Genomic DNA, 16,292 nt, shown 5'->3' on the forward strand with positions numbered 1-16,292 from the left:
AGGCGCAGACGCCGGCGGCGAGTGCTGCTGCTGGGAATCCAGTACGACCACGTTTTCCTTGTCCCCCTGAGACGCCGAAAGGCGGGTGTGACGCTTGACTGGCGATATGGGTGCGGACGACCCGGCGCCAAGCGAAGAACTCGTTGAATTCGTTTTCTTGTTCATCCGCGATTGTGATGATGCTGCAGCAGAGCCGGCCTTACGCATCCGGCCCGATCCACTGGGATGTGAACCGTTGACATCGAAGGGTGCATCCGGGTCGTAGCTCGCATCCTTGTCGTCGTCCGCGTAGTTCTCCGCAAACACGGGCTCGTCCGGGTCTTCCGAGTCACTGGAAGAAAGAAGGTCGACGAGCTGCGAGCCTACTGGGACTGAGAAAGGAGCGCTCGTTTGTCTGCGGTTGGAAGAGGAAGAAGTGACGTCGGCTGCAGCTACTGGAATTGGGCCGGTCGAGCGTCTACGATTCTTAATCGCTGGTGGCGAAATTGGGGCATTAATGCTGGTGCTTCGGCTAAGGCTGGCGACTTTCAGAATAGGCCGAGTGAGATCTTCATCATGTCGTGGGTCACCCTGTCTAGCCTGGCTGGTTTCGGCCTTGATTATTCGCGGTGCGGACATCGACCTTGACAGTGGCGCATCTCCATCCGCAGGAGAAGGCTCTGGAGAGCCATCAAGCTCGCGGATGACTGCCTCGTACTCGGCGTCTTGACCTGCTTGAGATGGTTGCTCGAGGGGTTGCTTTGTAGCATCATTGTGGCGAGCAAATGGACCATCACTGTAGCCGCCATCGCCGTCATCATCAGACTGACTGTTGAAGATGACAGCAGCCACATCGCTCGTGCTCAGAACCTTGTACGTGTCCGGCTCAAGCACGTCGTGAGCTGTGATTGGATCCGGTTGGCGTCCACTCGCCACGCTGCTCATCGGCGTTGGCTCTCTGAGTCTTGGGCGGGTTCCCGGCGGCGTGCCAGCGATAACGTCGTCTTCGTCGTCCTCGATACCATGAAATAAAGGCGTATCGTCATCGTGGGTGTTCGAAAGTGGCGCGCTCGCGTTCGACATCGCGTCATGGAACGGCATGGGCGTGTGGGCAGATGAGTCTGTATCGGGCTGAGTTTCATGGACGACGTGATCGGGTTTGTCCACCATCTGGGCATCGAGGTCGCCTTCGTACCGAGATGGATCCTCTAGAGGCTGAGATAGCGGGGCGGGCTCCTTCGGCTGTCTCACGTCAGATATAGATGTAGAATGCTGTTCAGATGGGCTAGGTTCGCGCAATAATCCTGATTCGATCTGGGAGGTTGGATGACCCTGGCCGGCTTGTGCAGTCGCCGGATCACTTGATGAATTTCCGGATAAAGGCATCGACGATTTTCCACTCTGCTCAGGCACACCTGTGTTAACAGCGACATCTCTCTCATTCCCGCCGTCTGCCGCCATGACCATAGAACTCGCGGACGGGCCACTGAGACCTGGGACCTGGCCCGATGACTGCTCGATGCTGGGAATCAAACCAATTGCTGGGTCGGAGTGAGAGTTACCATTTGTCTGTGCAGCTTCTGGTTGGGTGCTCGCTTTGTCGTCCGCAGCCTGTTGTACAACGCGGGGCTCGAGCAGCTCGGTGAAGTCGAGAGCGCGGAAGCCGTCGTCGTCTTGCTCGTCTTCGAGAGCTTCGTTTTCGTCTTCGTCATCGTTGATGTCAGGCGCCTCGAACTTGTCATAGAGCCTCTGCCCCGTGACCTCATCGTAGCGCTTCGCTGCGCGATCCAGGTGGCGGTCTCTCTTCGCCAAACACACCTCCAAAGTTGAGCCTTCGTTCTCGACACGGATCACAACCGCCGTGACATCAGAGATCAGTGGCTGCCACTTGGTCGCTGCTGAACATGACCACTTCTTCCACGTGATGACCATTCCAACCTTGGCGTCTTGAGCCTGCAGACTGGGCAGGGTGGACGGATCTTTCGGGAGAGAAGGCAAATCCTCTATGTCGGTAAACTGGCTAGCATCGCCCTCCCCGCTGTTCTTGGCTTCATCAGGCACAGGATCGTCATAGTCCAACATAGCGTCGTCATCAAGAGCACCAGCAACACCATTGAATGATGTGTCGTCGTAGAACGACTCGTCCTGAAGGGAGTCGTCGTGTCTCCTCTTCTTGCCCCCCGGTTGTCCTCTTCGTAGTAATGAGACTGGTTGCGGTCTGCCTTCTTGCCCTTGCCGCCGCGCTTGTTCTTCTTGCCGTTCCACAAGCCCTGCTGCTGCGGATCCCAGCGCTGGACAAATGGGAATGGAGGCTCGCTGAGGACGATGCCTTCCTGGCAACACTCGACGGCTCGATAGTTGATCTTCTCTCTCCAGGCATCCGGATCCTCGTCCTCCGCGTCATGGGATTTTGACAACTCCATTTCTTTCTTGGCCTTGTCAGCCTCAAGCCTGGCATTGACGAGAGGGCGGACGTCCTTCATCAGTTGAGACCGAACTTTCTCGGCGTCATCAGCTGTTTTCGGCGCTCGCAGTCCCAGTGCCCCAAAGAGAAGTCGCTTGCCAGCGGCCAGATCAAACCGTTGACGCTTCTGTTGAGACTCTGGGCTCGTTGGCTGCGTCGCGGCCGGTGGCGGTGTATCATTGTCAACAATATCCATGCTGTCCTGTTGCTGCCTCTCAGATAAAACCGGCTCCTCGTCGCGCTTTCGCTTGGAGCTGGGCACTGGCGGGTTCGCTTGACCCAGGTTTGTAGAGCCACCTGGACCAACTTCGATGCCACCGTTCGCTAGAGCATCTAGAAGTGCTTGGCGTTTGGCCTCGAAAGCGGCCTTTTCATCAAATGTCTGCAGTGTAGGGTCTCCAATCGCCTCGGGTGCTTCTCCGTCTTGGCCTACACCAGATTGCTGCTGCTCCTTCTGCGCCTTCTTCGCTGCTCTCCTGCGAGCATTTCTGCTCTTAGTGCAAGCTTTGCCTTGGCCGGGGGCCACGGTCGGCTGTGCTTGTTTCGCAACGACCGGCTGAGATCTGGTTTGTGCCGGAGCAGTGGGAGCCTTGTCGCCTGAAGAGCTGTCGTCTGATGAAGAGTCACTATCGGATGAGCTACTGTCGCTTGATTCGCTTTCAGAAGAAGTGTCGCCAACTGCTGGCTTTTGCGTGATGACTGGGACAACTTCCTTGGCAGTCATCTCTTCCGGGCCACTGTCACTATCATCGTCGCTTCCCGCTTCATCACCCTCGCTAGAATCGGCGGAGGAATCGTCGTCGCTATCATCGTCTCCGTCGAAACTGCTGTCATCACTGTCAGAATCAAGCATGGGGTCCCGAGGTTGAGGCAGAGTCCAGGACCCGTTGCCGCCATCTTGGCTGTCGCTTGAGTCACTGTCGTCGTCGTCGTCGTCGTCGTCGTTGTCGTTGTCGTCCTCGGAACTGTCTTCGGATTCAGAGCTTGAGCTTGATTCGCTGCTGGAGGTGGTGTCCGCCGCTTCGTCTTCGTCGGCAAAGACGATTTTGGTTGGCCTCAAGGTCGTTGATGTTGCTTGGCTGTCACCGCCGGTGGATACCCCAGTGATTGCAGCCATGCTAGCAAGTCCATGTCCCGAGGAAATGGATCCAGGCGGAAGGCCACATCGGTCGTATCGCTTGACAAGATCCGGCACATCATCATCAGACCCAGATCCCGAGTCGTTCTCGTCCTCCATGGCATCGTCGTTGCCTTGGGGTGCACCCTGCCGGGCTGCTGTTGTGGAGGAGCCTTGGCCCTCAGGTGCACCGCGTGTGTGCGTGTTGAACAATTTGCCGGACAGCACAGCGCTCTCCGGCAACGCGGGATCGAAGGCCTCCTTGAGATTGATATACGCAAGCTTGAGGTCGTTGTGGTTGGCAGCCAGGACCCTCTCGCAGAGGTCAATCGGCGCAGCTGGAAACGCCGCACGCAGCGCTCCCATGTTGTCCAGCGCCTCGAGCGTGATTTCCTGTGGTGCTGCTTGACTCCGCCTTGAGTCTGGCCTTTGTCGTGGCAGTTGTGCATCCACCCCCATATCCATCACGCCATCATCAATCTCGGTGTTCTCTCTCTGCAGAGCCTCTACTTCGTCTGCAAGATCCTCGTCTGCCTCATAATCGCTATCGCCCGAATCGACATCAGAGTCCGAACCTGATGGCGAGAAGTCGGCGTTCATCCCGTCGGCGACTTGCTCAAAGTCTGGATCGTGTGTAGCATCTTCCCCGTTCGTCAGGAGCAGCTGCATGCTCTCGGTATTCTGATAGCTGTTTTCCTCCTCGCTGCTGTTCAGAAGCCTACGGCGTTTGCGTGGCGGTATGAAAATGCCAGGACGACTGGGCGCGCCTCGCAGAAGAGGTCGACCGAAGGCCACACCGTCGACCAAGTGCTTTCCGTCCGAGGAGATCTGATAGCGGCCGCTGATCCGTCTTCTTCGCAAGTCGTCGGTCTGTAAGGGGCGAATACTATTATGCAGCACATTCGTCAGTCTCCCTTTCACAGCATCGCACTATGGCGAGTCCGTCGAGCAAAAAAAGACCAAAAACTTACAACACCTGCTCATCCTCCTTCAGCACCTCCCGGACGGACTGGAAGTGGAAACATTCGTTCCTGGTCCCATCGGGCGCAGGCAGCTCCACGGCGTAGTCTTCGAGCCCCCATTCGTCGCTCTCAATAGGGGTGCAGCTGTTGACCAGCTCGAGCAGCTTCGCAATGGTAGGGTTGCCCTCGAGCGGTACGGGGAGCATGTATCTCGTTTCGGGCAACCCGTTGCGCTGGACCACAACGCGGAGGCGCATCGTTGTGTCCGCCATGGCTGAAATCGTTTATTTCAGGCGATCATGGGGGACGTGGTGTGGTTCGTCGCCAAGTGAGATGGTCGGGCAGGGACCTCGTGAGGAAGACAATGAAAGAACGGCTGGTGCAGATGGATGCCTGAGCTGAAACGAATAAGGCAGTTGCGACTCGGTCCGTGACACACAGTGCTCCGTCACAGACGTTAATGGGCGTACAGGATCTTTACTCCAGAGGAACCCTTCCCGCAATGCCAGAAATGTAGGTCCGGGAGGTCGAAGAGAACCGCAGGAAAATAGCCTGCAAGACTGAGGCAATCATGAAAAGCAAGGCCCGGAAGCTTTGGCGCGCCATCACTCGAGAAATCCACTGTCACAAGCGCGTTCGCTGGACCCTCACAGTGGCCCCACACGGGACCCTTGCATGTGGGGTCGGCTATTAAGTCATCGGCCGCCGAGCTCTGTCGCCTCGCTGGACAAAATCAAAAGTGATTATTACTCCGTACGATGTTAGCCGTGTGGCTCGTTGCCGCGCTTTGCTATTTGTATCAGAGATAGATGGATCTGATTGAATCGTCCGAGCCATTATTGCGTTCACTTATAGCAGCCAATACGACAGGATTCAACTGTACTCATGATTGCATTGGGAATATGCGAACTTTAGCCTGAGACTGTGAACAAGACGACATTCCGTTATATGGGTTTGGCTGGAACGAGCAATTCCAAGATTTTGTGAATATACAAGACAGGACACTGATCGATATAGTGCTGTCTAGTCATGCCTATGAAGGCATGCCGCCCATCTCCAACATGTGTCCCATCTTCTCAATCTGGAGGTTATCCTTGTTAGCGTGTGCATCAGGGGCTCATTTCCACAAGACGAGTCCTCGCGTTGACGTACCTTTGTCTTCAGATATCCTTCCACCTCCTTGCTACGGAAACCCCCCTTGCCCTTCCAGCTCAACGGTACCATGGCCACTCTCTCTGTCACTCGCACTTCGCGATTTGGGCCCTCGACGGCCCGGATCTTATCCGGGTTGTTCGTCAGCAACTGAATCTCCTCCTGGCCGAGGTCGAGTAGCATTGCTGTCGCCAGACCATAGCTCCGCGCATCCGCGGGATGCCTCAGCAGCAGGTTTGCCTCGACTGTGTCAGACCCCAGATCTTGCAGATTGTAGGCCTTGAGCTTCTCTCCGAGACCTATTCCCCTGCCTTCCTGCCGGAGGTAGATGACTATGCCGCCGTTCTTGTTGCTTGGCAGCGACATGAGCCTGGCCGCCTCGTCGAGCTGCTCGCCGCAGTCACAGCGAGCGGACCACGCAGTCTCGCCGGTATAACATTCCGAGTGGATGCGCACGAGGGGCGGTCCCGTTGGCGTATCGGGATCTTCATCGGTTTGACCGCTCGTGCCAGAGCTGGCCATCATGCCACTTTTCGTCCGTCCAGGAAACAGGCGGCCTGTGTAAGCACCTCTGATCATGCGATCCATTTCTGTCTCGCCTTCTCGTGGCGCATCCAACGACTTGCTGCGTATATGAGGACCAAACACAATGGCGAGGTGCTCCTTGTTGTCGACATTGTTTGTGTACAGATGCAGAAACATCTCGGTTCCAGCAACGGTCGGAATGCGGGCACGGACGATACATTGTACCTCTGGCAGGGTCGGAAGAAGGCGAGGCCGCTTGTTGCCGCACCCGCCGGACGGGATGCTTGAGTCTACGGGCACAGCGCGGGGTCGCTCCGTCGTCGGTGTGGCGGTGCCGGGCGTCTGCGGCGGCGTGAAAGCTGGTGACAACAGTGAAGGCGGTGGCAATTGGGTGTCATGGTCTGAGGATGCTTCGGACAGTGCATGAGACGAGGATGTGGTAGATGACGCCACGGCTGGAGATCCGGAGAGGGAGAGATCTTCGCGGACGAGGCGGGAGGCGTGGGTTTCGAGGTCGCTGTCTTGGACGGGATGCGACCGAGGCGAGTAAAAGGGAGGGAGTTCGGCCGTCTCCTGCGGCCACTCCCTGCTTGGGGTGCTCTCGCCCGTGGAGGGCATTTTGCGAGGCGTCGGCAACTGCTCAGGGGCTCAGGCGTGATTTCGTGCGCAATTGGGTCGGTGATAATGCCCGCTCTCTGGGGGAGTGCGATGTGCAAGGCGATGGACTCGGCTACAGCAATCGGCAGTGGGCGGTGCGAAATCGCAGTGTGGGGGTTGGCGGGGTGGCCGAGGGCCGAATTGCGACTGGAGAGCAGACACAATCGAGGACAGGAGTGCTGTGCTGAGTAGATGCGCAAATGGCGGCGGGTTCGAGGCAGCAGTAGCAGTCGTGAGTCCTGCTGAGAAAAGAGGAGTGTATACGTAGTTGGACGAAAAGCGAGGTGAAAAGGAGAATGACACAGGGCAACGGGGGATGGAAAGTTGGAGTCCGGGGGTACCGGAACGCGAGGGAAGGAGCACCGCCGGGCCGGGGCCAGGAAGGCGCGAACAGCGTGCAGACTCGGCAGGGTCCTCCTCGCAAGCGTACGCTACATAATCCGCGTGCATGTGCAGCAGACTCGGCTCCTGCTCGAGCTTCCAGAAGTGCCGGCCCAAGCAGCCATTGGCTTCGGCGCGCTTCTGCGGGGAACCCTGCTTACACTACCCTCCCTTCCTCACGCCGTCAGCACACTTGGCTTGGCACTCTGTCATCGAACGAACACCACGAAAACAAAGGGCTGGTGGCTTTCATCATCTCATTCCTCATATTACTGACTGGCTGGATTGCCTACTCCTGGAAACATCAAAACTTGCCATTGCTTCTTCTTCTTCTTCTTCTTCATCTCCATGGGTCCCGTGTTCCTTGCCTGAGGACCTAATATTCACTCTGTTCCAACCCCTACTTGAACATAAACACAAGCGCTGCCAGGATGGCAGGCACCAGGACGAGGCAGGCGAATTGGGCGGGATTCCATCCAGTCACCGACTCGCCGTCGATGGGTTCGACATCATGCTGAGGTTCGCTGTTGTGCACCGCGCTGCTCGCTTCAGGCGGTGCGTTTTCCTCCACTGACGGACTCTCATACCCAGCTTCTGGCACGGGCTTGGTCGTGTCTGGCTTCCACCAGAGCGGCTTGCGTTTAGCTGGCTGTTGTGTCTGTTGTCCTCGTGGGCGTGGCGTCGTCTGCTGGCGTTCTTGTCCAGGCTGCGGTGGAGGTGGTCGAGGTGCCACTCGCGTTTGTGGCCGTGGGACTGGACGGCGATGAAGCTTCGGCTGGGGCATCAGACCATCCGGCAAGCTTAGCCGACTGCCCTGGCACCTGGAATCGATGGAGGAGCTCGGGCGACTGCCATCGTCTGCATCGCTGTTATTCTGGTAGGCGCTATTGCCGGTACTGCTGGCTCTGCTGTTCTGGGCCGTCGTCGCGCCAGACCAACCTCCAGGGACGGAGAGGAGGGTGTCAGCGTCCTCCTCCTTGGCGTGCTGTTCCCTGACTCCGGCTTGGGTGGCTTCCTCGTCGATGTGCATGTCGTTGTATTCGCAAGAAGCGTCCTCTCCGTCCTCTAGTTCGCGGCCCCGGTCGTCGGACCATTCATTCCACTCTTCATTGAGGGCGTGTTCGTATCTGCCGTCATATTCGGCCCCGGTGCCAATATCCCGGCCCAGGAGCTTGGCAAATTTGGCTGCGATGCGGTCTCGCGTTCGGATCTTGTAAGGCTGCAAATCCTCATGGATATATACGTAACCTGGTTCAGGCGGGCTGGTCCCTGCTTGGCGATAGTTGCGAGGGTGGGTTTGCTTCGGCGGCCGTTCCTGTCGCTGGTCTGGTTGCTGGCGCGCCCGCCACGGCGGCGGTGCTCGCCTGTCGTTCCACTCCGACGGTCGTATCTGTGTAAGGTTTGGTTGCTCATGCTGCTCCTGCAGAGACTGTCGTTGTTGATGATGTTGTGGCTTTTGGTTGTTTACACGCTTGATGGTGGCGTCAATCTCGTCGATACCAACGGGAGGGAATCCATGAACAGGAAGCCTTCCTCTAGTAGCTTGCTGGGAAGGGCCATCCTGTCGCTTTCCTTTACCTGCCGATTGCCGAAAGTCATCCTGCCGTCGAGTCACCTTTCTTTCAAAGACTGTACGTCCCATGAAGATGTACTGGGCATCTCTGCGATCCCTAAAGCGGCTTCGTGGCTTGTCGGGAGGGGATTCGTCGGCACGGAACTCGCCGGAAGGCGGCAGGGGCACTCTCCGCCTGGTTGGATACATGCTGTTCTGACGCTGAGTTTGTTCCATCTGGCTGCTGCGTATTGGGCCGCGATGTTCTTATCTCGAAGACTTGGTTTTTTGCGTGTGCTGTTGCTGCTGAATTTGTGGGAAATGTTGTAACCAAGACTCATTTAGGTGGATTCAGTGTTGCCCGGCTGTGTGTGCCTGGTCATGTGCAAGTTGCAGTCTCAGAAGGACAAGAGCCGTAGGCACTATATGGTCCTGGTTTGCACAAGGTATCTCCATTACAGGAAAGTTGAGTACGTACTGTTTGCTGAAGCCATCCATGGATGGAGTTGGGCCTATCTCCGATATCAACAGTACCGCCACTCCAACTCCTTGCCTGGAATACCATCGGCCGTTCTGGCACGCCAATTACTGTGTCACACCCGTACCGTAATGTCGAGCGAAGAGGTCAAGGTTCATAGCTCAAGTCTCGAACGTCAACTCTCCAGTCATAGTGAGAGCCTGCCAACGCTCAGTCATAAAATGTAGTATATTCTTCAAATGCCCACTTCGGTCTCGCGTGTATTCTAGCATTCGTAGTTAGTTGTTCCTCGCACTTATGGATCTCTAGTTTATTGTTCGTCCGCTCATACGTATGTATTCCTTGCATTAATCACTTGTTATTTCTCTTCCGTTTAATAAAGCCTGTTGATGCATTGCTTCATCACCTCAGTCACTGTCGCCTTTCATTCTCGACACCGCGATATGTCATATACGATTTCCCCCGCTCATGCACTCGATTCAAAGCTCAAAGAACAACATTACTTCTATTTCCCTTCTTTGAGTACAAGTTGCCGCCTCCCTTGAATGCCGTTCTGGGCATCACCGGGCCCGTCTGCAACTATTTGATTGGCTGAACAGCCAGACCCGGCCCCGCCAAAATTTTGTCCAGAGAAAAAACCGGGCCCAGCTGCATGCATGCCTCGTCCGTTGCAATTGAAGCTGCACTGCTCTTATCGCCAATCCCGTATCTAAATTTTTTTGGTTCATCGCAGCAGCAACTCGAGCACCCGCACGCACGCACTGGCGACACCCCCGCGATCGAGCTTGCGTGTGTCCCTGCAGAGAGCCAATCCAGGCGTGGCGACATTGTCGATTTACTTTATTACATCCCCCCAAACAAACGATTGGAAACCCGGGGGGCTCCCGAGCCGGCGGCGGAATAAAAAACCCCAACAAGCAAACCCACGAGAAAGCAATGTCGGCAGTGGTGTCGGACGCACCACCCGTCCTGCCGCCCGGCGGCGGCAGCGACAAGAAGAGCAAGAAGGCGAAGCGCGAGCACAAGACCAAGAAGCGGGACCGCGACCCCGAGACGGCCGTCGACGACGGCAGCGAGCGCAAGAGCAAGAAGGCCCGGCAGGCTGTCGACGCCGACGCTGGAGACGACCGTCGCGAGGACTCTGGTGCTGTCGGTGCTGCCGCGCCTGCCGTCAACGGCACTGCCCATGCGACAGACGGCGGCAAGAAGAAGAAGAAGAAGGAAAAGAAGATCCACCAGGCCGAGGAGACTGAGGATGTCCCAGTCGTCCCCGCTGATGCCGCCATGGATGTGGTGGAGAGCGAAGTGCCGCCTAGCAAGAAGGAGAAGAAGTCCAAGAAGAGCAAGAGCCAGCCAGAAGCTGAAGTAGAGACACAGGCGACGACCGAGGAGCCCACGAAAAAGAAGAAGCGGGAACGCAAGAGCAAAGACCACGAGGCGATACTCGCAGCACAGGCCGAGGCCGCGGCGATCGAGGAGCACAAGGCAGCCAACGGCGATGCTGATGCGATGGATATCGACTCGACCCCCGTAGCCAAGAAGACGAAGAAGCCTTCTACCTCCAAGACGTCAAAATCCAGCACAAAAGTGGCGGGATCAACACTCAGCTCCTCCTCTGCCGACAGAACATACCCCTTCTACACACAAACCGTCTCGCTCTACCTCCCGCTCTACCCAGCCGGCATGACCGAGCCGCTCGAAGGCTACGCAGACCAGCACCTCAAGCAGCTGGTCAACCGCTACGTGCCGGACCTCAAGGGCATCCTGCTGGCTTACCGCAACCCGCGGCTCGGCGAGCGGCCCGGCGCCAAGTCGCTCACGGAGCAGAGCGGCATGGAGGACGTAGCACTGCTCGAGTCGATCGCCGAGTACGCCGTCGGATACGGCTGGTTCACCGCCGAGGTGGACATCTTCCGGCCGACGCGCGGCGCCTGGATGGAGGGCAAGATCAACCTGCAGAGCGAGGGCTTCGTGGGCGTCATCTGCTTCGACATGTTCAATGCGTCGATAGAGGCGAGCCGCTTGCCACAGGGATGGCGGTGGGTCGACATGATGTCGTCGTCGTCCTCCGCGTCAGGCAAGAAGGGAGCCTCCTCGAAACCCGCATCCGACCCTTTCGACGAGGACGAAAACGACAACAATGACAAAGACCAAGAACAAGTCCAAGAAACAGAGCAGCTCCACCAGACTGGCTACTGGGTCGACGCCACCGGCGCACGCGTGACCGGCAACCTGCCCTTCCGCATCAAGAACTATGAGGTTGGCTCGTCCGAGACGCACGGCTATCTGAGCATCGAAGGCACCATGCTCAGCGAGGAGGACGAGGTGGCCAAGGTGCTCGACGAGCGCGAGGAGGCTAGGCGGCGCAAGAAGCGCCTTGCGGGCGGCTACCCACAGCGGCAGATCAAGCGGATCCCGGACTTTGCGACGACCAAATTTGCTGTCGCGCCTCTGGAGCAGGACGAGGAGGATGAGGCCCAGCGTGCCGCGCAGTACAAGGGCACGGTCGAGGCGGGCGAGGATAGTGATTAAGCGTTGAGCCTGGACCTATGCGGTCTTATCGGACGTGAAACGTGCTGGAGAGCAGGGAATTGGCGGCGATCATCTGACAGAAGCGAGAAAGAGAGAAGTGTTGAACAGCAGTCTCGAAGAGAGATCACACTACCGTAAAAGGAGCTGTTCAGGGTTGTGGTTGCGTACATCTCGAGGCGTTACCGGTGTTCATGAGCTTGTATGTACATATTGCCGCGAGAAATCCATTACGAGAGACCATTTACTGCATTCTCAAGATGCTAGTCCTGACATGAAGGCGCGTTTTCTGGTTAATCTTGAAAAGTTGTCTCAACCCGTGCTCGAAGGAGGCGTGCATGCCGACGTCGGGAGGCTGTGGCCCTCAAGGGACCCACCCTGCATGCTGCAACTTCTTGCCATCTTTAACATGATGGTGATACTGAGACACCGATAACAGAACACCTTTGTGCGCTTCAGACGACGTATCGAGTGATATCTAGAATCAGTGTAACATGGACGCTGAGCAATCACCCTTGTTTCCCCAGTTCGCTCTTCTCCCCGCAGAGCTGCGACTGCGCATTTGGAGCTTCGCTGCTCCACGCAGGACGATTCCTGTGCGGCTCAAGCAGGACCTAGACGCCTGGAACTGGGCATCGAATCTGGACTGGTGGATGCACTACAATGTAGTCCCCGACGGCCAGGGCCCATCAGTTATCCCGGCAGTGCTCCTGGTCAACACCGAGGCTCGGCGAGAAGCCATCAAACAGTACCGCCAACCACTGCGGATCGAGAGGGACCATGTCAAACGGGGCATTCGCAGATCGAGGGAGCCAGAGCTGGACCAGAACCTGGACCAACAATCAAGCAAGAGCTTCGACAAGATGTGCGATGCTTCGTCGGTGAAACCCTTCCACGAGTTTTGCGACGTCCTCGAGTGGGCCGAGACGTGGCGATGGCACCGCGATGCCATGACCAACACAACGCCTTTGTTTCTTGGAGCATGCCTCTCCGTTCGGCATGTCAGCATCGAGTACGCATTGTGGATGTTTGGTCACCTCGAAACGCTGGCAAAGGCTGCCATGAGTAAGAGGCACCCCACCTCGCTCCAGACAATCACCGTCACGATCAACCAGCCAAGAGAGCGAAGACAAACACAGTACAGATTGGCGAAGAGGCCAAGAGCCAGCCAACCTTATCCGAGAACGAGTGTCAACACGGACCTTGGCAAGGACACGGTGGAGGAGGCCGAGGCAGCCATAGCAAAAGCTGGCGCTGTTACTTTCGATCCAGGCGCCACAGAGCCGCAAAACGAGTTTGCCTTGTTCCAAGTCACGAGACCAGCAGACCTCAACGACCGAGAAGTTGCTTCAGCGTGCCTGAACCAGCTCCGAAGCGAGTCAGAGCGGCTATTTGATGTAGCCTACCGCCTGTACACCGAAAGTAGTAGTGGCCATGACGACACGATCCCGGGGAGGCTGCTGAGTGATGTGGCGGAGTGGTGCGAGAAACTCAACCTGCAGGCTGTGGATCCATTCTCTCGAGGCCTCAGTGTGGACTTTACTATTCCCAGTCACGGCACCTGTAGCCCCGAGTATGGCCTGCCAGGTGTAGCCGCGGAAGCGTGGATGTCGCGATGCTTGAGGCAGACGGATTGGGACAAGGTCTGGGACCGGCGTGGGGCTCCCTCGGCCTCGTCTATGTGAGAGAGAGCTATCCAGGGAAGGGATTTGTTGGCCGCCAGCCCACCGGAACTTTATCGATCAGGTGCAAAGACTATTGTTGATGACAACCAGCCCGAGTGTGGATGTAAATGAGACAATGGCTATGTGGCCCCGAGTGTGCTCAAGTACTGGGTGCAATCCGTCTATACGGGAATCCCTTGCCAACGCACTTTTCCGTGGTCTGTCCAGCATCATGCTCTTCGATCACGGCAGAGTCTGGCAGAGTCTGACTGGCTATAGCACAAAGTCGTGGGCAGGGCTGACGTAGACGTGGAAGAGCATTCCTCGAACTAAGCTCGGCTCGTTTGGGGGTCAAAGGCCATTGTAGCGATGACAGCCTGGTGAAATGGTGATCACTCACGCCTACAATGGGCGACGGAAACGGCTTGGACCGTAGCTGGCGTGCTGTCAAGGGAGTGGACGAAGCGGCAGGAGTGGATGCCAGGGTTGCTTAGCGGCGACGCCACCAGGCCCAAGGTGAGACACGCAGACTTGGGCGCCGGACGCAGCTCCCCCACAACGGCTCGCCGGGCTGATCCTCCGCAAGCAGCAGCGCCCGCCGGCCTCCCTGAAGCTCCCCAGGGCTGCAGGTGTCTCCAGCGGAGCCTCCCCGCACTGTCACCACCCTGAGGCAGGCTCCCTCGACTTCACCCAGCTCCTGCAACCGTACATAAGCCATCTGCCTCCAGAAACACATCCCTCGCCCGCGCCGACTCCTGTGGGACCTCCCTCTGTTCCCCTTGTTCTCAAACATCCTTCGCTGGCCAGCCAGAGATATAGTCGTCGCGTTCGCCGTCGTCGCATTCGCCGTCGACATCTGACCACTCTGACCAGCGCCCCCCGATCGACAGAACGAGAGCCCACTCTTCAGACTGCTGCAGCCATGACGGTGTCACGATCCCTCCGCGAGGTCTCAACCTACCTGCTTATGGTGGTTGGCTTCGCTGCCTTGGGCCCCCTGCAGTTTGGCTTCCATCTTGTGCGTACCAGCTGTCGCGATCCACTGCCGCTGCACTCCAGTTACTGATTGCTTTCTCACGCCCCTTAGGCCGAGCTCAATGCTCCTCACGATGTCATTACCTGTGCCACCAAGAACAGCGCCCCGAGTTCCATGACGGATGCCTTCAAGGCCCTCGTGACGGGCAAGTCAAGCATCTCCCACATCGCCCACGTATATTACCTTCCCGACTGCATCCAGATGAACGAGGCCGAGTTCGCCCTCGTCTCCGCCATGTACACGCTCGGTGGTCTTCTGGGTGCTCTCAGCTTCGGCCCTCTGTCTTCTGCCAAGGGCCGCGTCTTCGCCATGCGCCTCACCAGCGCCTTCTTCCTGATCGGTTCCTTCATCGAGGCTGTCTCCAACGCGATTCCCGTCCTCGCTTTCGGTAGGGTCCTCACCGGTATCGGCGCTGGTGCTGCCACCGTCATTGTGCCCATCTACATCAGCGAAGTGGCACCTCCAACCGAGCGTGGCTTGTTCGGCGCCATGACTCAGATCAGCACAAACGTCGGTATTCTCTTGTCACAGACCTTGGGCTTCTTCTTGAGCTATAGCTCTACCTGGAGGTGGATCCTCGGCGCTGGCGTCATTGTTGCGGGCGCTCATGCTGGTGGCCTCATGACCGTGCCGGAGTCGCCCTCGTGGCTTGCTGCCAACGACAACGTCTTCCTGGCCAGGAAGAACCTGCAGCGTCTTCGTGGCAAGAAGTACGACATCAGTGAGGAGGCCTCCAGATGGGGTGGTGAGCCCATCTCTCCCGAAGTCGAGTCGCTGCTCAACAGCTCTCCTGCTGCGACTGCCACTACGCCTACCAGCGCTCGTGGCCGCAGGACATCCACCAGCAGCCGTGGCAGCAGCAATGGCAGCACTAAGAGCCCACGCACCATGGGCTTCTTCCAAGTCATCCGGGATCCTCTCTACCGTCCAGCGGTCATCGCTTGTGTTGGAGTCATGTGCGCCCAGCAGCTCTGCGGCATCAACTCCATTGTTGTGTACTCGGTCTCGCTTCTGGACAATCTTCTGCCCATGAGCTCCGCGCTTCTGACAATCCTGGTGTCTGCTGTCAACCTGTTCACCACCATCGCCTGCTCGCCGCTCCCGGATAAGCTCGGACGCAAGACTTGCCTCTTGCTCTCCATCAGCGGCCAGGGTTCATCGGCGTTGATCCTCGCTCTATCCATCATTTTCCACGTCAAGTGGCTTTCGGCTTTGGCGGTTCTTTCCTTTGTTGCCTTCTTTGCCGTCGGTCTCGGCCCTGTTCCGTTTATTCTGGCATCTGAGCTTGTTGGCCAGGAAGCCGTTGGTGCGACCCAGTCGTGGTGTCTGGCCTCCAACTACATTGCAACGTTCCTCGTGGTCCAGTTCTTCCCCATCATCAACGACGAGCTGAACTTCCGCTTCGGAAGTGCCGGCTGGGTCTATTTCATCTTTGCGGGCCTGGCCGCGCTCAGCGCCCTGTTCGTTATGGTCAAGGTCCCCGAGACCAAGGGCAAGAAGGATGCCGACGAGGTCTGGGGCCGTGAGCGGCGTCTCGACTAAGCTGCGTGAGATGGGGGGAATGCACGGCTGCAGCTCTGCAAGCTTGATGTACGAGGTTTGCCTCGCAAGAATCTGGCTTTCTTCCGGAAAAGGCACTAAAACAGAACCGGTGTGACAGGAAGGTCACGGGACAGCGCTAGAACTATTGAACATGGACTCGTGTTAGATGCACATGAGAAGAGAGGGCATTGTAACATTGGATATCAGTCGGCTCGCTAAGACAAATGAGCTTCAACAAAGAAACACTAGACATA

The 16,292-nt window shown here is 57.4% G+C and overlaps 6 protein-coding genes across 6 annotated transcripts; 3 read left to right on the forward strand and 3 right to left on the reverse strand.

Annotated features, from left to right (window-relative positions):
* Positions 1–511: 511 nt before the first annotated feature.
* Positions 512–4,794, reverse strand: B0I36DRAFT_351683 (uncharacterized protein; the record flags this gene model as incomplete). The annotated part of the gene is given in 4 exon segments (XM_046157033.1): positions 512–548; positions 623–2,170; positions 2,188–4,446; positions 4,532–4,794. 4 exon segments carry the CDS (start codon positions 4,792–4,794, stop codon positions 512–514), a joined length of 4,107 nt encoding a protein of 1,368 aa, XP_046008921.1.
* Positions 4,795–5,161: 367 nt separating this feature from the next.
* On the reverse strand, positions 5,162–7,141 carry B0I36DRAFT_328950 (GTP cyclohydrolase II). Its single transcript, XM_046154652.1, has 2 exons — positions 5,675–7,141; positions 5,162–5,603 (listed from the first exon to the last, which is right to left on the reverse strand). The coding sequence occupies exons 1-2, from the start codon at positions 6,815–6,817 to the stop codon at positions 5,556–5,558; spliced, it is 1,191 nt and encodes a 396-aa protein (XP_046008922.1). The 5' UTR covers positions 6,818–7,141; the 3' UTR covers positions 5,162–5,555.
* Positions 7,142–7,637: 496 nt separating this feature from the next.
* On the reverse strand, positions 7,638–8,999 carry B0I36DRAFT_365380 (uncharacterized protein; the record flags this gene model as incomplete). Its single annotated transcript, XM_046159123.1, has 1 exon — positions 7,638–8,999. One exon carries the CDS (start codon positions 8,997–8,999, stop codon positions 7,638–7,640), a length of 1,362 nt encoding a protein of 453 aa, XP_046008923.1.
* Positions 9,000–9,995: 996 nt separating this feature from the next.
* B0I36DRAFT_328953 (uncharacterized protein) lies at positions 9,996–12,048 on the forward strand. The gene has a single exon (XM_046154653.1). The coding sequence runs from the start codon at positions 10,204–10,206 to the stop codon at positions 11,797–11,799; it is 1,596 nt and encodes a 531-aa protein (XP_046008924.1). The 5' UTR covers positions 9,996–10,203; the 3' UTR covers positions 11,800–12,048.
* A 145-nt stretch (positions 12,049–12,193) lies between these two features.
* Positions 12,194–13,808, forward strand: B0I36DRAFT_328954 (uncharacterized protein). Its single transcript, XM_046154654.1, has one exon. The coding sequence runs from the start codon at positions 12,291–12,293 to the stop codon at positions 13,479–13,481; it is 1,191 nt and encodes a 396-aa protein (XP_046008925.1). The 5' UTR covers positions 12,194–12,290; the 3' UTR covers positions 13,482–13,808.
* Positions 13,809–14,382: 574 nt separating this feature from the next.
* Positions 14,383–16,038, forward strand: B0I36DRAFT_365383 (major facilitator superfamily domain-containing protein; the record flags this gene model as incomplete). The annotated part of the gene is made up of 2 exons (XM_046159124.1): positions 14,383–14,478; positions 14,548–16,038. 2 exons carry the CDS (start codon positions 14,383–14,385, stop codon positions 16,036–16,038), a joined length of 1,587 nt encoding a protein of 528 aa, XP_046008926.1.
* Between the last annotated feature and the right edge of the window lie 254 nt (positions 16,039–16,292).

This window comes from Microdochium trichocladiopsis (genome assembly GCF_020744255.1).
Source record: "Microdochium trichocladiopsis strain MPI-CAGE-CH-0230 chromosome Unknown B0I36scaffold_8, whole genome shotgun sequence".
Lineage (NCBI taxonomy): Eukaryota > Fungi > Ascomycota > Sordariomycetes > Xylariales > Microdochiaceae > Microdochium > Microdochium trichocladiopsis.

What these genes read in the sequence shown, in the direction of transcription:
- B0I36DRAFT_328954 (XM_046154654.1), top strand. Translation starts at nt 12,291, where the DNA reads ATGGACGCTGAGCAATCACCCTTGTTTCCCCAGTTCGCTCTTCTCCCC.
- B0I36DRAFT_328953 (XM_046154653.1), top strand. Translation starts at nt 10,204, where the DNA reads ATGTCGGCAGTGGTGTCGGACGCACCACCCGTCCTGCCGCCCGGCGGC.
- B0I36DRAFT_328950 (XM_046154652.1), bottom strand. Translation starts at nt 6,817, where the DNA reads ATGCCCTCCACGGGCGAGAGCACCCCAAGCAGGGAGTGGCCGCAGGAG. An exon ending in AAGGATATCTGAAGACAAAG is followed by an intron (nt 5,604 to 5,674) that starts GTACGTCAACGC and finishes GATAACCTCCAG; the next exon opens with ATTGAGAAGATGGGACACAT.